Source organism: Temnothorax nylanderi, unplaced genomic scaffold, assembly GCF_030848795.1.
Source record: "Temnothorax nylanderi isolate EJ_2023f unplaced genomic scaffold, tnyl_v1.0 TNYL_tig0015_pilon, whole genome shotgun sequence".
Lineage (NCBI taxonomy): Eukaryota > Metazoa > Arthropoda > Insecta > Hymenoptera > Formicidae > Temnothorax > Temnothorax nylanderi.
Genome location: NW_027249077.1, coordinates 88,604 through 114,682, shown reverse-complemented (window position 1 = coordinate 114,682; position 26,079 = coordinate 88,604). Strand labels below are relative to the sequence as shown.

The 26,079-nt window shown below is 32.1% G+C and overlaps 1 protein-coding gene across 2 annotated transcripts; it reads left to right on the top strand.

Moving 5' to 3' along the window:
* Window positions 1-2,877: 2,877 nt before the first annotated feature.
* LOC139768192 (lipase 3-like) lies at window positions 2,878-25,078 on the top strand. Of its 2 annotated transcripts, XM_071698136.1 has the most exons (10): window positions 2,878-2,979; window positions 3,069-3,220; window positions 14,435-14,571; window positions 14,826-15,024; window positions 15,816-15,930; window positions 16,346-16,589; window positions 16,720-16,878; window positions 21,548-21,632; window positions 21,898-22,040; window positions 22,306-25,078. In XM_071698136.1, exons 3-10 carry the CDS (start codon window positions 14,512-14,514, stop codon window positions 22,480-22,482), a joined length of 1,182 nt encoding a protein of 393 aa, XP_071554237.1. In that variant the 5' UTR covers window positions 2,878-2,979; window positions 3,069-3,220; window positions 14,435-14,511; the 3' UTR covers window positions 22,483-25,078. The 2 variants fall into 2 exon arrangements, with proteins under 2 accessions (XP_071554237.1, XP_071554235.1); XM_071698134.1 differs by lacking the exons at window positions 2,878-2,979; window positions 3,069-3,220 and having other exon boundaries at window positions 14,132-14,571.
* Window positions 25,079-26,079: the final 1,001 nt, after the last annotated feature.

Here is a 26,079-nt window from a genome sequence, read left to right as displayed (position 1 = left end):
GGGCGATCAAACCTAAAACTTGTGTTTGGGGCTAATCAGTCAGTAAGCACCCGGGGCTGGTCAGTCACTGTGGCGCGCCGGGCGCACGACTTCAGCTCACGGCGATTTCAGGTTAGGTTTCCCTCGAGCGTGATTCTGTCTTCCCTTGCACGTGCGTCAGTTTGTATAGGAGGGAAATGGTACGCACGTATCGTCGCAAAACGGGTGTTTTGGCCGACCGAAAAGATGGCGGACCGTTGTTTTTGAGATCGCTCGCGCTCACGGCACGTCGGCGAGGTACGGCGAGGCACGGCACGGCTCTGAGAGTTGACATGCCGCGCGCGCGGTAGATCGTCGTTGTTGGTCGTTGTGTCAGTGACAGTCGCGCGTGCGACCGCATCGTCCAGCGTTCGCCGCATCGTCTCGGCGTCATTGTCGCCGCCGTTGTAGTGATGGTGGTGTCGGTGGTGGTCATCGTCGTCGTCGTCGTCGTCATCGTCGTCGTCGTGGTGGTCGTGGCCGTCGTCGTCTTCGTCGTCGTCGGCGCGTCGAGGAATCGGCGCGAGGACGCCGTCGAGTCGGTAAAATGGTCGCGCTCCACCGCGAGCTTTTCTAACCCCCCTGTCGCTATTTATCGCTCCCCCGCGAGAAACGCGGCTTGGTTAGGTTGCTCGAGGGTCCGCGCTGATCCTATGGCACCGGAACGCCGTCACGCGTGTTCCTCGTGGTTGCCCGCGTTGACAATATGACGTGCCGTTGGGGAGTTTACGATTTGGTTAACCTCTGTATTCACGTGTCTAAATTGTTTTATGGAATAGGTAAAACAATTATTTTTTAATAATGTTTCGCATAAAAATTTTAAATAAATTTTTATATTTTTTTCTTAAAAAACAATTATTAAAATGTATCCTATCATTTTTCCGGATTAGATGTACGTATATATATTGAAAATGCAGTGTGACTGATTAGCCCCGGGGGGGGGGGGGGTGACGCTTAAACCCCGGCATTTTTGAGATTTCAATTTTTCCACCGTTGTCGTTTTTGCTCTATACCGGTTAAACAAAGCGACGTAGATAAAAATTTCCTATATAAATTTTGTAACTAAAGGTTCACTCTTTACAGTGGTATACCACATTTAACTAAAATTATTTATTTTGTTGTTAAAAATCGGCACCGAAAAAAAACTGACGTTTTAGCCCCGGTCTCCCCTAAATCAGCTAGGCGGAATGCTGACCACATCACCCCATCTTCCCAAGTAGCAAAAAAATATTTTTTAAACGTTTTTAAAAACATTTTTAGTAATGAAAAAAAAATATTTAAAAAACGTTTAAATTAATGGGATAGATCCTTTTTTTCTTATTAAAAAAATATTTATTTTAATATTGTAAAAAACGTTATTGTGGAAAAAACCTTTAATACACCAAATATTCTTTTAATACACCTAAATTAAATTTAGTTTCTATAAATATATATTTCTCCCATGTTGAACATAAGAAAATAAATATAAAGAATAAGCTCTTCTAAAAAAACAAACTAAAACTAAAAAAAATATCATTAAATCTCAATTTAATTATTAAATCAATTTAAAACTACTCCTAACATTAATATTTCTCTAAAAAATCCTAAAGAAAAAGACAATGAAAAATTAATTACACATAATAAAAATCACAATATTCTTATTCTACCCAGATAGCAAAATGTGTTCGTTCTGAGTACATATTGTACTCACGTTTATTAAAAACATGATGGCAAGAATAGACACAGATGCGGGCTCATATGTTGCTCAGAATGCAGACATGTTATGAAATTTATAAAAGTTTACAAAATAGTGACATAATGAACACATAAATGTTCAATGAAATACTGCATATTGTGTGCATATAAAGCTCAAGAAATGACAACAATTTTAAATATTTCATACTTAATAAAATTATTTAAAAACATGTAAATAAATAAGTAAGACGTATCCAACAATTTATCAAAAATTGCTTCGCAGACCTCTGCACTATGTGATACCAGAGGTATCACTTAAGCTGATCTGCAGCAAAGAACATTGTATAATTAGGCTTCTCACAAGCTCGCCTCTTATACTAGCGCGTGATGGTTTTTGATTACGAGAAAGTGACGCGTGGTATAGCCGCGGCGCGGCAGCGTGTGGTACTAGCGCTCGCGGTAATTGTTGTAAAATTATTTCCACCAGGGTCAGCATGTGATTATCATGAGTTGGCTAAGTAACGTAAATATCTGAGCTCATATATTTCCTCATATACATGTTAACTTGTACTCATGATGTGTATCATCACAATATGATCACAAGACATACATCACATTTCGATCAATATCAGAAGATCATGACGTGATGAAATCTGATCATCAGGCATTGTTATCTGGGTAGGTATCCCCCTTATCATTCCTTTATTTATAACTAATAATCGACTAGATGTTCGCTCATAATATAAATTAACTATATAAAATAAACCAGATGAACATAATCCATGTGAAATCATCATAATATATCCCCTTAAAAATCCTAACTTAAATAAAGTTAATATCCTGCATAATATCATATTTATATGAACAACAGAAGAATAAGCTACTGTATATATACAGGTGTATCTGAATGGTCTGTACAAACTTCGAAAATTTAGGCCCCTATTCTGTAAACGGTTAACGACATCGTTACGTGCTTTGCGCAGATATAATATACCACAGAAATGCTGCGCAAAGCACATAACGATCAATCATATATGAACTATGTCGGATCTATCCATAAGTTTGTATAACTGTTATAAATATTCTTCTAGTATAAATAAAGTAATATGAGGGAGATTAAAATAGGAGAAGTCAAGGCTATCAGGGTCAACCGCAGATCGTCGTGCGTAATATCAGTAAACTGATTTATTAGTCGTCTTAATACATAAATCCGTACGTTTCAGCTCAGCTTTGAGCCATCTTCAGCGGTAGTTACAAAAGTTTGTTAAACGTTCTCCGTACCATATGGTGAGTTTACTGATTCAAAATATCCAGAAACATAGACCAGTTGATCCATATCTGTAAATTTATTAAATTAATGTTGAGATATTAAAAAGAAACCCTAGGAAACTCACCAATCGGTCTGAAAAACGTGGAATACAGAGCCGTGTACAGAATGAATAATCTGCGAAGAGACTTAATGATCTCATCGACACGTTACACAGCAATGATATGAAGATATGAAGATATTGCAAAGGAGAAGCATGTCGTAAGTCAAAACACCGACGCGGAATATAAATAGTGAGTCAAGCCAATAACATAAAATAACAGATATTTGATGTACCAATAGCAAAGCACGATTTGACAAATGTCACAATATTTAATGTACCAATAGTGAAAATACAATTTGCCAACGACATAGGCGTTCATGAGCATGGATTACAATTTACTCAAAACCGTGACATATGCATGATGCAATATGCATATGCATTTTGAGAATTAATACCATTCTTTTGCAGCTTGATATGGATCATCTCAGAAACTAATCTCCTGGATAAATATCTTTCGTTATCTAAGATTTCGACATTCTCCCAATCAAACTCGTGATCAAAATTCAATCTATGTTCGGTGATAACAGATTGAGTAGTTGTATTTCTATGAATCCCACTCGGCATGTAATATTTCAGAAACATTTCTGCAAAATTCCATTTGAAATATTACACCTTTCATCAATATTTCAGAAATATTTCACGACCGTTTCTGCAACATTTCTGCAATGTTTTAATCGGCATAATTATTTCAAATGCAACTTTGCTGAAAGATTTCGGCAATATTTCTGAAATATTTCTGAAATATATCTACGAAATATTGCAGAAACACTTCAGAAATATTTCAAATACATTTTACACTGAGAAAAATGTTTTGTATTAGCAAACAAAATTTTGTTACTGACGCAAAAACTATTTGTTGATATGTGAAAAATGAAATAATTTGTTACCGGAACAAAAAAAATATATTAAGCTATGTGCGTATAGCCGCCGCGCATTTGTCCGAAGAAATCCGCTCTCTCAGCCGGTCACCCATCCAATTAGTATACCGGCTCCGTGTTGCTTGACATCGATGATCGAACAGGGTAGTGGTGATTCTCTGACTCTGACGCTTCTTTCTTTCTTATACTTGCTTATTTTGGTGAGCATAAAGCTATCGCATAACAATATTAACAATACAGATATACGAATAAATCTTTTTTGCCAGTCAGCGTCGAATATTATTTTATATTAAATATTATTAAATATTTTATATTTTATATTAAAAATGCCATATGACAAAATTTGGAATATTAGAAAATTCTTAATAAAAGAGAAAAAATGCAATAAAATGCAATATTAAATAATAATAAATTTAATTTTTTATAAGTTCTAAAGTCTGTCAGCAATTTTTCGGAAATATTACAAATGCAATGTTGTATGTGAAACATTCAAAAATATAACGCGTTCAATGTAAACGTAATAATAGTTTTATCATGTATCAGAAATGTTTCTAAACCATTACATCTGCAATATTTCTTCTGCAATATTGTAGAAATTCACTGCCTGCAATTCAATTTTTCATTACCTACGCAATCTTTCAGAAATTTTTCAGAAATATTTTAAATGCAATGTTGCGTTTGATATGTTACAGAAATATTATTCGTGCACTGCAAACAAAATATTACTTTTATAATGTTTCAGAAATATTTCTGAAATATTGCATCTGCTACATTTTTTTGGAATATTACAGAAACTTACAAATATTGTAAACAACTTTCTGAAAGATTTCAGAAATATTGTTAATGCAATATTATAAAAAACATGATGCAGGTACATTTCTGAAATATTTCAGATGCATAGTTACAAATGAAATGTTAACGAAATATTTCTGCACCATTTCCGAATATTTCAATATTTCAGCAACATAACATGCCGAGTGGGATGTGATTGCGATGTTCTGAAATTCTAGTTTTAAGCTGTCTCATCTTCTGACCCACGTATAAAGCGTCGCAGTTTTTGCAAGATATCTTATATACGACATTTTTGTTAGATTGAATTGGGAGAATATCTTTCTGTACTTTAATGAATTTCTTGAGTTTGTTCAAACTGTAAAAAGACAAGTTGACATTTTGGTCTTTAACAACCCTTTTAAATTCCTCAGAGATACCCGAAACATATGGGACCGTGAACCAAGTACGTCGTTCCTCTTCAATCGTAGGTGGAAGTTCGTTCTGTTTGCGGATAAGACGACTAATAAATCAGTTTACTGATATTACGCACGACGATCTGCGGTTGACCCTGATAGCCTTGACTTTTCCTTCTAGTATATATTACTTTACTTGACAATCAAATTAATATGAGATATTATTTCTAGTTTCAGTTTACATAATTGCGTTTTAAGTCCGACAAAGTTCATATTGGCACGCAGTTTAAAAAACTGAAAAATTATTATAAGCAATTATTATAAGATTTGTAAATAATTTGGATTATGGTATATATATGAAAATTATCAAGACATATGAGAACCAATATTAGTCAGCTTATTAAAAGATTAATGCATAGATTATTTTTAAATTATGAATACAATTCTCCAGTACTAATTTTACCGTGAAGAACATAACTATCCCGGGAAAAAAAGATTATATATAATTATATATAAATATATATGATTATATATAATGCAATTATATATGAATTTTGTCTCTATATGATCATATATGATATATAAATATATATAATTATATATAATCATATATAATCATATATGAACACATATAACATTAATATATATGTAAATATATATAATTATATATGACCATATATAGTCAATATATATTAAAAAAGAACTGTTAACTTCGATAATAAAGCATTAATAAATTAAGATATATATTTTTTCAAAAGCTGGAGAATCAAAAGTGAAATGATTTATTCAATATATTATAACTTGGCACTGCTTGACGTGAGACAGTGCCGTGTCTCTTGATACCGTTTTTATACCACTGTTCGTCAAATTTTAAATACGAGAAACGAATCCTATCGAATGCCATCTATATGATAATCCGAATTTAAAGTTTATATATTATATATAATCATATATAATCTACATAGATAAATGCTTCTTATATATAATTTATATATAAATTATATGAACTCATATATAATCATGTCAAATTGTATATCAAACATTTATATATATTTAAATATATTTTAATCGCCTGTAAAATTATATATAATTATATATAATCATATAGGGTTATATATACTTCCATATGAATCTTATATGTATCCATACATGAGTGCATATATGATCTATTGTTCATATATCTAGTTATATTTGGAATTATATATGCCCATATATAATGATATATGGACCCATATATAATTTTATATAAAGCACCAAATTTCATATATAATCACATATAATTATATATATTTATATATAATTATATATAATTATATATAATCTTTTTTTCCCGGGTAGGTATGATTGTACTCATATAACAGTTTTTTTCATTCGCTCATATTTCTTGATCTGTAAGATTATTATCTGAGCAGAAATTCTTATTATTTATGCGTTTTCCTATACTTTAAACATTACGCTTTTGATTTACACAAAGAAAACCTTTCTATTTTACGTTTCATAAAACGGCTTTTGTCCATGAAATTGGGCGCTACGCAACACTGTTCGACGGTTCGAAGTTTTCCTGCAATGGCTGGAGAAATTTTCACATCAAATTGCATAAGAGTTACAAACTCTGTGTTTATTTATATAGCTCGATTCCAAGGAAGCCTGCCCCATACAGCACAAAATGTTTTCAAAAAATATTTCTGAATATTTCTATAAAAATATTGCAAGAAACATTTTAAAATGGTTTTAGGAATATTTTAAAAAAGTTTAAAAACCTTTTGTGGTAACATTTTTAAGAATATTTTAAGATTTTTTTAAAAATATTTATAAAAATGTTCTTTATCACCCAGACAATATTTTCTTAAATATTTGAAATATATTTTTAAAATATTAATTCAAATCTACATATTTATTGTTTTATAATCTCGGTCCAAAATATTTAAAAAATATTTTAAAATTTATTATTGGCTTATTTATAATCTTTTTTCAAATATTTGTGAAATCTTATAAAATATTCTTAATTAAGAAAGATGCATGGTAACGCATCTTTCCATGCTAGTTTGCAACGACACCGCTAGGCGATGCATAACGGTAAGACTAACTCGTAAGTAAATTTCTGTTGGGGTTAATATAAGTAGGCCTTCGGCGAAGCAAAATCATGACATTCGTTCATTCGATGATATAGAATATAGATATACAAAATAATATTTTCCAAAGTAAAATGTAAAGATGTATATTTTTCAAATATTAAAAAAATCTTTCAAACGTGAAACAATTATTGCTAATTGGGTTAAACATATTTTATTTTTGGAAGCAGTATTTCTAAAAGATTTTACAAATATTATTAAATATATTTATTTGCAATCTTTTAAAAATATTTAAAAAAAAATTTTCTTACATGATCTGGCTGACATAGAAACATTCAAAAAATATTTTTGTGAATTATTTTAAATCTTCCTAAAAAATATTTTAAAAATATTTTAAAAATATTTTTTGCTGTATGGGGCGCACGTCGCCGCACTAACTGGCGAGGAATTCAGAAATAAAAAAATTAAGCTATCTAGGCGAGAAAATAAGTAAACACGTGCGCAGGAATCTAACGGAGGCCATTTCGAGCATTTAATTTGCTGTAGCAATTAAGTGTATGTACTGTCCTGTTATATCCGTGGCAAAACCGAGGAAATAAATAAACACAATTTGTAACTCTTATGCGATTTGACGTGATAATTTTTCCAGCAATTGCAGAAAAACTTCGAACCGTCATAACTCCAGAAGCAAGCGTTTCCGACCTCATGTTCATGGGACATTTTCTGCTTGTTTAAGTCCCTGGAACTTATTCCCAAAGTTTGTACAGACCATTCAGATACACCCTATATAATGTTTAGGTAATGAAAAAAAGAGGGAGAGAAGAAGTTAAATTAAGAGGAAAAATAGTATATTCTCTAACGCCCAGATAGCAATGCCTGATGATCAGATTTCATCACGTCATGATCTTCTGATATTGATCGAAATATGATGTATGTCTTGTGATCATATTGTGATGATACACATCATGAGTAGTTAACATGTATATGAGGAAATATATAAGCTCAGATATTGACGTTACTTAGCCAACTCATGATAATCACATGCTGACCCTGGTGGAAATAATTTTACAACAATTACCGCGAGCGCTAGTACTGCACGCTGCCGCGACGCGGCTATACCACGCGTCACTTTCTCGTAATCAAAAATCATCACGCGCTAGTATAAGAGGCGAGCTTGTGAGAAGCCTAATTATATACAATGTTCTTTGCTGCAGATCAGGGTAAATGTTTAGTATAACGCTCTCCTCTCCGATTTTCTTAAAACTTTGTAAAATTGTTTATTTCTATGTGTAAAAAACATTCTGAGAAGGAAAATCGTCGCTCAGGTCTCGTTTTTTAAATATTTAATTTCAAAGTTTTGATGTCGGTAAGGTAGGAACTTCATTTCGTCATGGGACTAGCGACTGTTGCGCATCCCTAGCGGCCCCGAACAGAACTCTTTAAGTCGTGTATAAACACAGTCGCTACCTATGACAATTTGTTACTATTACTCATTAACGGTGCCATTTAGGTAAAGGTTGTGAAATACTGTAAGTGGTCAAAATTGATAAATTAGGAATGTTTGGTGTAAAACTCGGGGCAGATGGCGCCATGGCGTCTAGTCCTGTCATGGCGGCGTCACTAACACTAACTCAATATACATGTGTGTGTTGGTGTATCTGTGAGCACATCCGTGAGATATAAGGTCTGTTTTCTGTTGCTGCACTGCTGAACTAGTGCACTAAAGTGCACTAGAGTGCACTAGTTCAGCAGTGCAGCAACAAAAAACAGACCTTATATCTCACGGATGTGCTCACAGATACACCAACACACACATGTATATTGAGTTAGTGTTAGTGACGCCGCCATGACAGGACTAGACGCCATGGGGCCATCTGCCCCGAGTTTTACACCAAACATTCCTAATTGTGATTTTCGTTAAAGCAGGGCACACACACGCACACGCACACGCACGCGCGCGCGCACACACACACACACACACACACACACACACACACACACACACATACACACGTGTGTATGCCCTGCTTTATAAAAGTTGTGATTTTCGTTAAAGCAGGGTACACCGCTGCACCGTTAATGATGTTCAATTATTCAGTTGAGCAAATTAATAATAATCCCTGGCTTGGTGTTCAAGACGTAGTTGGTGATGCTAATTTGTGGCCAAATATTTTCGTTTATAACATTAACTTGAATTAAAAAATCAATTAAACTTTGTTTTTTACTTGTTAACGCTAAAAATTCGTGTAACTTCATTTATTTTAACCTAAATGGCACCGTTAACGAGTATGCGGACAACTTAATTTGTGAATATAGTAACAAATGAAGTTGCGCAGTATTTTAAAATTATCATTTTCCTACCTTACCGACATCAAAACTTTGAAATTAAATATTAAAAAAACGAGACCTGAGCGACGATTTTCCTTCTCAGAATGTTTTTTACACATAGAAATAAACAATTTTACAAAGTTTTAAGAAAATCGGAGGGGAGAGCGTTATACTAAACATTTACCCAGATCAGCTTGTGATACCTCTGGTATCACATAGTGCAGAGGTCTGCGAAGCAATTTTTGATAAATTGTTGGATACGTCTTACTTATTTATTTACATGTTTTTAAATAATTTATTAAGCATAAAATATTTAAAATTGTTGTCATTTCTTGAGCTTTATATGCACACAATATGCAGTATTTCATTGAACATTTATGTGTTTATTATGTCACTATTTTGTAAACTTTTATAGATTTCATAACATGTCTGCATTCTGAGCAACATATGAGCCCGCATCTATGTCTATTCTTGCCATCATGTTTTTAATAAACGTGAGTACAATATGTACTCAGAACGAACACATTTTGCGCGTATGCATGCAGACGACGTAGTTTTGATTGCGGAAGAAGAAAATGAAATGAGATTAATGATAAAATTTAAGAAATATTTAGAAGAAAAAGATTTAGAGTTATAAATACTGAAAAATTGAAAGTTATGAGGTTCAGGAAAGGGGGGGGGTGGAAAGAAAAAGTAGAATTGGAAATGGGGAGGGAAAGTGATAGAAGTTAAAACATTTAAATATCTAAGAGTCTGACTACCAATAAAGGAACGGTAGTCAAGAAAGGCAAATGCAGGAAAGAATTAGGAAAGCAAGCATGGCGATTAGAGAAGTATGAGGAATCAGTAAGAGAAGTTTTGGAAGAGGGAAAGGATATGAATGTTCGACACTCTGGTTTAAACAGCAATGGAATATGGTGTGAAGATATGGGACTGGAACAACTGGGAGAAAATGGAGAGTATGCAGAAAAGATTTTTTAAATGGTTAGTAGGAGTAGATTGGATGATACTTGATTATATAATAAAGGAGGAATTCAAGAGAGAAACTTCAAGATTACGAGGTTTGAAGAGCATATAGAGAGATGAAGAGAAATTAGAAGAAGGTAAAGGAAATGGACTATTGTAACAGAGTATTCTTCAGATCAAATCAAGTTAAGAAGTCCTGTACCACTTCTTCCTCCAACAAACAATTATCGAGATATTGTAAGCTATAAATATTGAAAAAGTTATCAAAGTTTTCCTTGAATATCTAAAAGAATATTAGGTATATAAAAAAATATTTCAAACAAAAATTATTCAAATTTAATTAATAGAAAATGATTATACCATGAAAAATTGGGGTTTCCGTTTAAGAAACTGAAGGTGTCCTTGACCTGACCTTAACGATGCCACCCAAGGTCAAACCAATGACACCATCTTATGTTCCCCTCAAAACCATACAATTTTTGTCTAAAACGTTTTTCTCTAAAATGCTTAGTTTTTGAAAGAAAAGGGTGTACGGGTGGTCTCAGACACCCGGTATATGGCAAATGCCCCCCACTTTATTATTGTTGCCGAATAGCAGGAAAGTTGATTTTTTTACCTTTTCACGCTGATGCTGTTCACAATCACACCTCTATCGTCTTTCTCGCGATTCTTTTTGCGCGTTTCATCACTTCCGTTCCAGACAAGTGTCAACAAAAATTCTTTCTCCGGCATCATTCTGAAGCCGATATAAATGTTCCTGCCAAATTTCGTCGAGCTGCGATGAGTGTCCCATTTGGGTCTACCTTTTGTATACTTCTTTCCAAATTTACGTAAATGTAATATTTTTACTACTTGAAATAATGAGAAGATTAAAAGAAAGTTGTACGGAAGGGCGAAAATTTCAAGTTTCGTCACTGAACACGTTACTGAGGCTGAGTTTCGATATTCACTGCCAGTACTGAAAATCTATACTTTGCATCACATACACTATAGATTTTCAATACTAGTGCAGTGAATATCGAAACGCAGCCTGAGTATTTATATTTCAAGGAACGCAACTGGCGATTCTTTGTAGTTTTATATTATCTCGTATACTAGGCGCATACTCTGCATCTTCATGGAATATACGTGGGCTGCGATAAGCATATGTAAATCGCTATCGTAATACTTAAGGATTTTTTGTCATACACGACTGAAGACGTTTCTTTTAATCTTCTTCAATTTACTGAACAAGTATGTGATGTATATTTTGATAAGTGTATTACACATAGAAAGAATATTTTGATATTAACTTTAAGTTTGTAAATAGCGAATATAGACACTGTTACAAACATATAATTTGTATTAACTTTTTATTAAAGAATTATATACTAAGTGAGAGGACGCGTAGAATAAATTTTTCTTTTTAAAGGATTTAATTTACTTAACATAATTTTAGGACATCTGAAATATATTTATGAAGATTATTCATTAATCTGTTATTATTCATATAAAACTTGTCTAGATTTCTAAAGATTTTATTGAAAGGACAACTTACGTTACTTAACATTTTTTTATACAGACACACGTTAACTTAAAAAATATATTTAGAGATAAAATACGAAAGAATGTTGATAAGCTTATCGAAAGACGAATGTTTATGGGAAATTTTATATTATAAAGATATAATATCTATGTATATATATCTAAGAATATATTGGTCTAAAATATTTCGGATATGAAAAATTTCTCTTAATATGACAAGAATGGTTTTTGGAAGTTTACTCAATAACTTATCTCTCTCTTATAACTCTTCTCTCTATTCTAGTTTCCATTTTCGCTAGTGTACTATATACTGTACTGTATACTGCATATATTATACTAGCTGGTTACCCGGGCTTTGCCCGGGAGTCGTTTTTCTTAAACGACTTCATTTATGTTTCAATATCCTTATTGTAGACAAACATAAAGAGTGTTCATGGATTAAACATGTCGTAACCGGTCTTTTTCTACTCGAGTTTCACACTATTGAGTCATTTCCGCTTTTCCGATATTTTACTTACCGATCAGCGACATCATCCCTTGGTTTACCCGGGCGTTTTTTCGAGAATTTTGAGATTGCTCGCTCGCAATGTACACAGAACTTCGATATTTCACTTACCGATTCGAAAAATTAATAAAATTTTTGAACCAGTTTTAACTAAATTGATAAATCGGTAGATTAATGTAAAAGCATTCCCCGGAAAAAATTCTACCCCTGTCATATTTAATTCTTTAAGATTCGGTCAATTATTTCCCGAAAAATTAGAAAAATTAGAATTTAAGCAAACATACACACCAATCCACAAAAATGCTATAAATTAAAAAATATCACTTTTTTTGGACTAAAGTTTAATTCCGTCGTATACAATTTTTTAAGATTTGCTCAATTATTTCCTAAAAAATTGGAAAAATTTCGTAACCGATTTCCAAAAAGATCGGTAACGAAAAATTATACAGTTTATAGCACTTCCCGGGAAATTCTACCCCTGTTTTACATACAATTCTTTAAGATTCGGTCAATTATTTCCCGAAAAATTGGAAAAATTTCGGATACCGGTTTCCAAAAAGATCGGTAACGAAAAATTATACACTTTATGGCACTTCCCGGAAAATTGTACCCCTGTTTTATATACAATTCTTTAAGATTCGGTCAATTATTTCCCAAAAAATTGGAAAAATTTCGGATACCGGTTCCCAAAAAGATCGGTAACGAAAAACTATACACTCTATAACACTCCCCGGAAAATTCTACCCCTATTTTATATACTTTTGGTAAAAATTCGGTCGAATAGTTTAAGAGCGTATAAAGAACATACATACATACAGACATTCGATTTTATATATATAGATTACTAGCTGGTTACCCGGGCTTCGCCCGGGAGTCGTTTTTCTTAAAACGACTTCATTTAGATTTATGTTTCAATATCCTTATTGTAGACAAACATAAGGAGTGTTCATGGATTAAACATGTCGTAACCAATCTTTTTCTACTCGATCAATTATTTCCAAAAAAATTGGAAAAATTTCTGATACCGGTTTCCAAAAAGATCGATAACGAAATATTATACACTTTATGGCACTCCCCGGGAAATTCTACTCCTGTTTTATATACAATTCTTTAAGATTCAGTCAATTATTTCCCGAAAAATAGAAAAAAAATTGAGTACCGGTTTCCTAAAAGATCGGTAACGAAAAATTATACACTTTATGGCACTCCCCAGGAAATTCTACCCCTGTTTTATATACAATTCTTTAAAATTCGGTCAATTATTTACCGAAAAATTGGAAAAATTTCCGATACCGATTCCCAAAAAAATCGGTAACAAAAAACTATACACTCTATAACACTCCTCGGGAAATTCTACCCCTATTTTATATACTTTTGGTAAAAATTCGGTCGAATAGTTCAAGAGTGTATAAAGAACATACATACATACATACATACATACATACAGACATTCTATTTTATATATATAGATATTATACATTAAATCTTTGAGTCTCATATTTTATTTATTGCATATCTGACTTTACTTTGAATTATATTTATACAAGATATGACATTAATAGTTCCTATTGGAAAATTTATAAAAGTTTAAATGTGCTTGTGCATATGTATTTCCAATATTATCTTCAAATTTATTATTTTTCAAAACCTACTTATAGGAATTTTTAATATTAACTATAACTAAACTAAAATAAATGTTTTTAAATTATTGTCGACTCAGCACTTATCGCGTTTGTTTCTCATTGCAGACCGTATTGCAGGAATAAAGTTGCCTCGAGTTTGCCAAAAAGTATTTTAAGTAAGATTGTGCCGACATATAGGACTTTTCTTACAATCTACTTTGCAATAAGTGATATGATTACATCAGATATGAAATCCATGTTTCTTGCATTTTTAATTATTATGACGTTCTCAGAAGGAAGATTGCAGAGCATATCGTCGTTTCTTCAAAACGAATTCTTAAATTTGTTCTTCCCTAAGGACCCTGGTTTAATGAGAGTAAGAAGAATGGATCAAGTCGAAGAAATGATGAGTGGAAAAATATTGGATTTTGTGAGTAAAAATTCTTTTCAGTTTTAGTCTTGAATTTACGTGTATTTTGTAGTAAATTAAATTTATCTTTGTAGTTCTATGATGAATATAGATTAAACTATACCATATACAATTTCGTCGTCTTAAATTGTTAAGCCAAAAGTGTCTAAACGTTGTGTAAATATTTTTTGACATTTAAAATTAATCGAAATCGAAATAGAGATAAAACGATGATATCTCGCTGATGTTACATATTATGCTATTCTTTTACATAGATTGGCTTGATAGAACGATATAATTATCCCGCTGAGGAGCATAACGTCACAACGGAGGATGGTTACAATTTGAAAATACACAGGATACCTGGAAGTCCATTATCGGATAATAAGAAAAAGAAGGAAATTATATTTATGCAACACGGTCTTTTGGCTTCATCTGATTCCTGGGTAATGTACGGTCCTGGTAAAGATCTTGGTACGTATATTTACTGATTACATGTAGTTGTTAATGTAACGTGCGAATCAATTCAAAGCATCGTGTAAAATTTTACCATATAGCGTTTTTGTGGAAAAAAGATTTTACCTTGAAATCTTATAACTTGAAAATTATTAATGCTGTAACGTTTTTGCAAGTGTGCTATTTTAAAATTTAGTCGAAATGCCTTTTTTATATATAAAAATGTTAAGGCAATACTATTTAATATTTTAAAATTCGAAGTATAGGTTCCAATGGAAAATCCGTACGAATAAACCAGGCTAACTAAGAACCAGCGCGGTAAATGATGCGCGAAAGTTTTATTTATATTTTTATTTTACATATTTTCCAACCTTTGACTGCGTGCCGACTAGATTTGTCAGACTTGAAACACGGCTCCGGTTGGAGTAGTAAAATCCCCCCCTACACCTAATTAAATCGATTCGATTTAATTTTTGATGCTATATGCATCTAAATAACTGTAAAGAAATTGCGAAAAATATTAATATTTTAATATCAAGCTATTGGAAATAAAGAGTTTTTTCATGATATATAGATGTCAAAAAAGATTACAAAGACATAATGGAACATTAGTTATTCTCCAATTTGAAGTGGAATTAAATAAAATTTGAAGCTTAATCAAATTATTAAAGTTTTGAAAATTGCGAAATATAATGTTTTTGAAAAACTGATTTTAAATTTTAGAAAAGAAAACACATTTTCATATACATTTCATCGATTTTATACATCGTACTAATAGTCAATTAGCTTATTATTATCTTATGTTGCAGCATTTTTATTGACAGATCAAGGATATGACGTATGGATTGGAAATGTAAGAGGAAATAGTTACTGCAGATCGCATGTAAATATGACGACATACGATCCCAAATTCTGGCAATATAGGTAAAATATTTTTATTAAAAATTATTTTGAGCGAATATCAGATCTCAAGCTTATAAATTTTAAATCAAAAGTACGATCTGCCTAAAAATGAGATATTTATGAAGCAAAATGATAAAATAATCGTTACTTGTACTGAATAGAGTATACTTACCAAGTGATATAAATATAAAGTCAGGAATTTCTAAAAGAGTATATGCAATAAAGACGTAAAGCATGTATGAAAATGAAAAAAGGAAACTTATAACACGTTTTATAAACGTTAAAGTTTGCACAGTATTCTCTTTATTCCCAAGATTGTAAGTCTTTTATTTCTTACTCGTTTTCTCACTGTAAATTGATTGCGTACATTTATCAAATAGAGAAGAGAGCGAGAAAATGTTTTGTAAAATAATATCATAATTCTTACTCTTTTCAGCTTTCACGAGATTGGAACAAAAGATCTGCCGGCCATGTTCGATTACATTCTCAATTATACAAAGCGAAAAGATTTATACTATATCGGTCATTCAATGGGAGGTACTACGCTGCTCACTCTTCTGTCAACAAAACCAGAATATAATATAAAAATAAAAATGGCTATTGGTCTGGCTCCTGCTTGTTTTTGGATAAAAATGACACCTATAATTAACGAAATTGCTAACATTTATCCAATATTGATGGTAACTGCCATAATCTGTGACCCCTTATTGCAAGCAATATAGTGTTTAAAATACACGAATCATAATTTTTATTATTTAATGTGCATGCTAAAAATACTAATACTTGATTTGTTTGTTTTACACGTGCCAGGAAGTTCTACGAGAGCGTGAAATATACGATTTTTTCCCACAATCTTTAGCGACTGTTACGGTAGGAAGAATGTTATGTAAAGATAATACGATGACTCAAATTATTTGCGTCACTGCATTATTTTTAATCGTCGGTTCTGATCCAGCACAACTTAACACTGTAAGTTTTATCATACATAAGACACACAACCCGGGAAAAAAAGATTATATATTTTGCTGTGTAGGCTGTATAATATTATATCCCAGGTAGCAGAGTAACGTCAAATGACGTGTTAATAACGTCTTAATGACATCCTCTAACGTCAATAAGATGTCTTTAGACGTCATCTTGCTACTTGGGATATAATCATATAGGATTATATGTACTTCCATATAAATCTTACATGTATAATCCATACTAGGGCTGTATTTTGGCAAGTAGAAACCTTCGCTCACAAAGCTCCTCTATGAGGAAGCTTGTATTTTATTGTATATGTAATTATTAGTATTTATTTGTTTTAGCTTCCTCATAGAGGAAGCTTTATGAGCGAAGGTTTCTACTTGCACACTTAAAAACTATAAGGAAGCAATGTGCAGGTTTCTACTTGCACACTTAAAAACTATGAGAAAGCAATGTGCAAGTTTTTACTTGCACACTTAAAAACTATGAGGAAGCAATGTGCAAGTTTCTACTTGCACACTTAAAAACTATGAGGAAGCAATGTGCAAGTTTCTACTTGCATACTTTTTTTATTATGATAAGCTTTATTGCGACTAATATCTGTTATATTAGTGGATATCTCAAAATTTACGAAAATTAGAGCAACCACGGACATTTATAAAAATAGCCAGAAATCGGTAATCCCTTCACCGATCCTTGCTAAATTCAACACCAACCTACCTTTAATGATACTCTATCTATAAAAAAAAAATTAAGCTTGATATCTCAAAATTTGCGGAAAATAGAGCAATCACGTTGATTTTTTTAAACAGAAATCGGTAACCCCTTTATTATTAGCAATTTGTATTAATTCTATTATATTCTTCAATTTTTTCTACCCCTATTTCATATACAATTCTTTAAAATTTGGTAAATGATCAGTTTTTGAGTTATAGAAATTTCAGTAAATTTGACTGTTTTTTTTTTAACAGAAATCGGTAACCCCTTTATTATTAACAATTTTTATTAATTCTATTATATTCTTCAGTCTTTTCTACCCCTATTTCATATATAATTCTTTAAAATTTGGTTAATCAATCAATAATTCTTTAAAATTTTTGTTAAAAAAACAGTCAAGTTTACTGAAATTTCTATAACTCAAGAACTGATTAATCAAATTTTAAAGAATTATATATGAAATAGGGGTAGAAAAAACTGAAAAATATAATAGTATTAGAAATAGATCGATATCTCAAATATTGAAAGCTACAGCGTAAAACACACTTTTCGAAAAAATGAAAATCTCCTTAAAATCCATACCGGTCGACAGATTTTAATAAAATTAGAGGAGAACATACTTTCTATGATACTCTATTTGTGTACCAAACCCGGTATCTAAAAAGTTGTAGAAGTAGATGCATGTACAAAAAATCCGCGCGCGCGCGCACACACACACACACACACACACACACACACACACACACACACACACACACACACACACACACACACACACGCACGCACGCACGCACACACACACACATACATACATACTTCCGAACATTTTTTACTAATATGATTTCTCGACATTTTGGAACATTCTAAACCTATTTCCATCAAAATCTCGAAAAAATTTTTTTTCACCATCACAAAGCTTTCTCTATGAGGAAGCAAAATTAATTCGATTTTATTGATAATTGTGACCAGTACAGCAATTCTTGTGAAGCGGCGCTGCCTCTGTACGGACCGGCGACATTCTGACGCCCACACGGATAGTTTGAAACCATTAAATGAAGAATTTTCTTGTAAATAAAGAAAATAGCTAAAACTTAGCATAGCGGTTTTCAATTTTCTCGAAAATTGTGAAAATGTGCTCGATTCTAAAATCAAACATCGTTTTTGCCTCAAAATAACGAATTAAAAAAAATTGTTATTAAAAAACGGAGCAACATATCCAAAAAATCCTATGCTAGGTCGGAGAAAATCTATTTAGACATATTCCTACCAAATTTCAAATCAATCGGACCATTAGTTTCGGCTGTACAACGTCGCCCGACTTGAAAAATGTAGTTTCGAGAAAAACACAAAAGAAAAAAGATTCAAGTTTCTTATGTGATAAAATTGCATTTCTTAGCTCATTGGCCTTAGCTCAAAATGTTCTTAAGAGACTTCAAACTTAAAGAAAATTAAAAAAAAACAAATTGAAAAAAATAAAGTTGCATGGTGGCATGACCCCTTAAAGTATTTTAAAAAATCTGAAAAAATTCACAAAACATCTATTTACATTGTAGTTGACGATTTTAGTCTTTTGAAGAACATAGTTTATTTAATATTTTATCTTTAATGAACTTTGAATAAAATTAGCAAAATTATTACTTACAAAAAAGATGACATCTAGTGCATACTTGGGTCTGAGACGTCCGTGCGAGATTTGACTTGCTCGGTATTCGGAGATATATTAATTTTTCGTAACAGCTCTGGGTCCCTCTTGAGTCCCTTCTCCCACCTACTTTTTTAAGAAGGGGAGCCAGACCGGCAGGCTTGTCAGTTTTACAGTTACGAGTCGATATTATTTTGGCTCGGCGTCCGAAAGATCAATATATCACCGAATACCGAGCAAGTATTGGGATCTGACATGGTGGCGGGGCTTAACCATATATGGCGCAGAACGGCTAACACTTTCTCATATAAAGGGTCACTTTCTTCATTTTTAATGCATTTTTCCAGACTTTAAAACGATCAATTTTCTCTAAATTGCCAAATAAATGTTTAACATGTATGAAGCACTCATTTTGGGGTTAGAAAAGCAATAAAATCGAACATTTAAAGTTTTTGGAGCCTTATTTTCACAACCGCGAACTGAATAATTAATTCTGCTCGTAGATTTTTAACGCGGAGAATAAAATTTAACATCCATATAATACAAATACAACGCAAAGCCGGTACGATCGCACGCCAAGCCTGTACATATGTATAATGCCACGAGATCTGTCCCATAGAGCACAAAATGTTTTTAAAATATTTTTTAAATATTTTTTAGGAAGATAAAAATAATTCACAAAAATATTTTTTGAATGTTTCTATGTCCGCCAGATCATGTCAGAAAAATATTTTCAAAAATATTTTTATAAGATTGCAAATAAATATATTTAATAATATTTGTAAAATCTTTTAGAAATATTACTTCAAAAAATAAAATATGTTTAACCCAATAAGTAATAATTGTGTTTCATGTTTGAAAGATTTTTTTAATATCTGTAAAGTATAGGTACATCTTTTTTTTAATATATTTGAAAAATATACATATCTATCTTGTGAATGTCATGATTTTGCTTCGCCAGAGACCTGCTTATATTAGCCCTCAACTGAAATTTACTTACGAGTTAGTCTTACCATTATGCGCCGCCTAGCAGCGTCGTTCCAAACTAGCACGGAAAGATGCGCTATCATGCATCTTTTAATTAAGAATATTTCATAATATTTCAAAAATATTTGAAAAAAGATTTTAGAACCAATAATAGATTTAAAATATTTTTAAATATTTTGGAACAAGATTATAAAACAATAAATATGTTGATTTAAATTAATATTTCAAAAATATATTTCAAATATTTAAAAAAATATTTCCTGGGTGATAAAGAAGAACATTTTTATAAATATTTTTAAAAGATTCTCAAAATATTCTTAAAAATGTTATCACAAAAGGTTTTTTAACTTTTTTAAAATATTCCTAAAACCATTTTAAAATATTTCTTGCAATATTTTTATAGAAATATTCAAAAATATTTTTTGAAAACATTTTGTGCTGTATGGGGTGAGCCCTCAGTGCTTTCACTTTCGACCACTAGATGTCATGGCGACGAATGTCAGATCCCAATACGCGTCTCCGTGTAATATACAGAATCTGTAGCATTGTAGCATACGCTGTTATATGCGCGTCAATACGGGTACCCATATTCACGCAGGTATAACGGGTACCCGTATTGACACGGGTAGCTGGTACTCGCATCGATACGGGTACCCACATTGTACGGGTATTCGAATAATCCAGGTACTCGCGGAACCGATCCAGATCCGTATACACGGGTAACGATGAACGGGCGGGTACTCGGGTATCTGTGGGTATCTGTTTCTTTTTCCGAGCTCTAGTTATACTACTTCAAAATTGTAATTTAGGAATAATTACAAATTTTTTAAGCACATATATTAATTAATTCTTTGTATTTAGAATATTTTTAGCGTCCTCTAAATGAATTCGCCATTCACACAAATATATTTTTCGAAACTTTGAAGCTTCGAATATCGAAACTTTCGAAGCAAATCACCAGCCCTAATCCATACATGAGTGCATATATGATCTAGTGTTCATATCTAGTTATATTTGGCATTATATAAGCCCATATATAATGATATATGGACCCATATATAATTTTATATAAAGTACCAAATTTCATATATAATCACATATAATCATATATATGTTTATAATTATACATAATCATTTTTTTTCCCGGGAAAAGTCAAACGTAATACGATGTTTATAATGTGTGTAAATACTTATATTTTATGATTTTTCTAATTTTTTATAATGAAATAAACTTACTGTGACGGTTCTAGCCACTACCTAATCTCCTTTTCTAATTTAAGTCGCTTTATGCCTTTTTATTTATATAAATTATTTCTGTTATAGACAATCCTGCCAGATTTATTCTCCTATCTTCCAGCTGGTACTTCTACACAAACATTAGAGCATTTTTACCAAAATATACGTATAAGTGAGTATTCCCTCTTTTATAAAACAGAATTCCCTTTTATAAAGCAATATTCTAGTTGATGTAATGTTACAATAAACATTTCTTGTCGTTTAAGATAAGATATTACTGAAGGATGTAAATTAATTTACATAATTTTCTACTGCAGGTTAATTTATAATTATATGCATGTAATTATTTAATTTTTTTTTCAAATATATTTTCAAGTTATAGGCACGTATTTCGCTAGATGTACGATTAATTTAATATCGATTGTTGCTTGTTGCAGATGACTTTCGAAACTATGATTATGGAATAGCTGAAAACTATAAGCGATACAAACAGAAAACACCCCCAAGTTATGATCTCAAAAAGATAATTGCTCCAATAATTTTATTTTACTCAACAAATGATATGATTGCTACAGAAGAGGTAACAGTTCTCCGTTAAGTTTTTCATTGTCTAATTTTTACTCACAAATAAAACAAAAGAAAGAAATGTTTACACAAACATGATGAAATGGTGATCATGTAAATTGTTAACAATACGAAAGGATCCGATTGAATGTAATGCAAAGTATAAAAAGAAAAACAATTGATTTATATCAATTGGATCGATTTTCTATATGTTCTTTTCATATATTTAAATCATCTCGTTATTAATATTGTTATTTCATTATTGGGTTTTTGATTTTCAGAATGTGTTGGAACTTGGCAAACACTTACCAAATGTTCTTCTAACTGAGAAAGTTCCATTTAAACTTTTCAATCATGCAGATTTCGTGTGGGCAATCAACGCGAAAACTCTTTTATACGATCGTGTGTTAGAACTAATACAAAGGTTTGATACTGACCAAAATAAGTCTATGAAATAAATCTAATCGATAAATGTAAATTAAATGGAGAGAAATCCTAAACTCTCCGTACATATAATTTGAAATGGTAGTAAACGTAGAATCGCTAAAAATTGAGTAAATAACTATATGCGCGCGCGCGCGCGCGTGTGTGTGTGTGTGTGTGTGTGTGTGTGTGTATTTCTTTAAATTCACATAAGATTTGTCAATATAAAATTATCAATTATTATGTTAATTAGGCTATGTTGTGATAAGATTAAAAAGAGAACACTATGAGATACACTACCCATACAGCACAAAATATTTTGGTAAAACTCCACAATTAGGGCCTATACGAGAAATCAATTGGAAGTAAATCTTATGTATTCTTGCCCCCTGTATCCGAAACTGTTTGATAAAACTTGGGGGTCGCTTGTATTTTCTAAGATATCGTCATGAAAATGATAAAAAATGCGGTAAATATTTAGTATTAAGGAGCCACCCCCAATTTCCATAATTTTGAAATATATTGTCAAGGACATGACCCTGAGTAACACTTTTCCTTGTAACTTAATCGGCGGTTATTGCTTATTTAAAAGTTATGAACAAAAATAGTTTGAGAAATATAATAGTTTCTGTCAATGCTAAGGGAAGTAATTTACTGATATGTGTGTATAGACAGTACACACTAAAAGGGGGGGGGGGGCAGCGGTAGCCCCTCCCCCGCAAGCAGGGAAGGGTGGGAGTGGACCTTGTTTCGCCTAGAAAGTTGAAAACGCGAACCGTTTAATGATAAATCTCGTTTTGCCCTATAAGCAGATATGGGGTGGGATGGAGTGGACCTCGCTTCGCGTGAATGGTTTTCTGGACAGCATTATACTTTCCACGCAAAGCGAGGTCCACCCCCACCAACCCCTGCTTGCGGGAGAGGGGCTACCGTCCCTCTCCCGCCTACATCTGTAGGGTAAAGTGCACATTTCGGATCAGATCCTATAAATTCGGATCAGCAAATTTGTAATGCTTCTCTAGCCGACTGTATTTATCATATGTGGATTTTTTTGCTATCGTCTATAGCTATCCCTTATAGACAACTAGTGAAAAAAATCCACATATGATAGGTACAGTCGGCTAGAGAGGCATTACAAATTTGCTGATCCGAATTAAGATCTGATCCGAAATATGCACTTTACCCTACTGTCAATATCTTAGAACATAACCGGAAGAAGAATTGCTTATACCTTCCTTGAACGAGTCTGATAAAATTTGGGGCTGTTATGTGTTTGTTATGATTTTCGTATCGTGACAACACGAGAATTGTGTTTACTTGATTTTTCGTATAGGCCCTAAAGTATACATCTTATCTTAGAAAATACAAGCGACCTCCAAGTTTTATCAACAGTTTCGGATTCAGAGGGCAAGAATACATAAGATTTACCCCCTCCTAATTGATTTCTCGTATAGGCCCTAATTGTGGAGTTTTACTAATATTTTCAAAAAATATTTCTACATATTTCTATAAAAACATTGTGAGAAACATTTTAAAATGGTTTAAGGGGATCCTGCAGCGACAGGCGAACTTCCTCGATGTCGATAATGTCAACCTTTCTAATTTTGTTTTCCCTATATCTGTCTTTGTCTAACGAAATTACATCTGTCCTTGTTTCGATTGCTCGCCATCTCTCGCAAGATCCGACAACTACTGTTGCTGCTCTTCTTGTCATTCTGCATCCGTATTTGCATTACTAAAATAATTCTTAGATGGATCTTTTTTTGTACGCATTGAATCTTACTTCTACTTACACGATATTATTCCTACATGTTTTCCCAAGGGAGGATGATAAACATTATGTATGTATAAACTGCAGAATTTTTGTTTTAAGCAAATATTGTCGTCAGGTGACAGCTGATGTATGTGCCCAAATAAGTAACATTTTTAATTTTTTGGCGTTTTTGATACAAAATCGCGTTTGTCTCCCTAGATTTTTGTGCGGACTTTAATTCTATAAAAGATTTTTGCAATTCTATAAAGCCAATTAAAAGATCCATCTAAGAACGATAATGTCGGTAAATCATACGGCTGCAGGATCCCCTTAAAAACCTTTTGTGATAACATTTTTAAGAATATTTTAAGAATCTTTTAAAAATATTTTTAAAAGATTATTTATCACCCAGACAATATTTTCTTAAATATTTGAAATGTATTTTTGAAATATTAATTCAAATCTACATATTTATTGTTTTATAATCTCGTTCCAAAATATTAAAAAAATATTTTAAATTTATTATTGGTTCTATAAACTTTTTTTCAAATATTTTTAAAATAAGTATTATAAAATATTCTTAATTAAGAAAGATGCATGGTAGCGCATTTTTCCGTGCTAGTTCGCAACGACGCCGCTAAGCGGCGCATAATGGTAAAACCAACTCGTAAGTAAATTTTAGTTAGGGGCTAATATGAGTAAACCTTCGGCGAAGCAAAATCATGACATTCGCAAGACATGTCTTTGCCAGCAATACAACGCAAGGCTCACCCAACACTGCTGCGATGATATAGATATACAAAATAATATTTTTCAAAGTACCTCTAAGATGTAAAGATGTATATTTTTTAAATATTAAAAAAATCTTTCAAACGTGATGGTTTGCAACAATTATTGCTGATTGGGTCAAACATATTTTTTTTGAAGCAATATTTCTAAAAGATTTTACAAATGTTATTGAATATATTTATTTGCAATCTTTTAAGGAGGGTGGTTAGTAAAATCACTTTGATAAGAATTAGTTCAAATTTACGGAGAATATTCGTCTATGGGAATCTGTCGTCCATGCCAAAGTTGAAGACAATCGTCTGCATGGTTGTCGAGTAATTAATTATTGAAGTTATACTCTTGTCTCTCTCTTATACACGGGCGACACAGCAGAAATGTTACCTAACCTGTAATGTAACTCTCGAAAGCATATTAAAAATGATAAGAATTTAGTGAAAATAGGTGCAAATAACTCTTTACATATTTAGGAAGAACTTTCTCGAAGACTGAAATGATTCGTCTTTATAGTTATCAAGAAATTGTAAAAATAAAATAGGACCACATTTATTATTTCCACATTTCAATGTGGATAATAACGTATTTGGGTTTCAATTGTACAAACAACTCTTTTTAAACCTTAAGAAACAGCAATTAAATGCATTCCACATATTTATTTGCTAAAATTCGTTTATTTCACGCGACGAAAATCTAACCTATTGCTTTTCCCCTGCCGCGCGCCCCTTCCCCGCACGAAGAGCGAACCAACCTCCTTAAAGATATTTTTAAAAATATTTTTCTGACATGATCTGGCGGACATAGAAACATTCTAAAAATATTTTTGTGAATTATTTTAATCTTCCTAAAAAAATATTTAAAAAATATTTAAAAAATATTTTGTGCTGTATTTGGGCTAGCTCAGTATTACGTTACTGTAATCGTAAATGATTAAACGATATATTTTATAGATTGTACCTACATATATTAAATGTATATACCTTGTACCTCATTTTTTAATCAGAATATATCTAATCTTGTGTGAAATCACAAATCAGTCTATTTTTGACGTTATTAAATTCGAATTCAATAATAATGTGAAATGGAAAATTTCAAA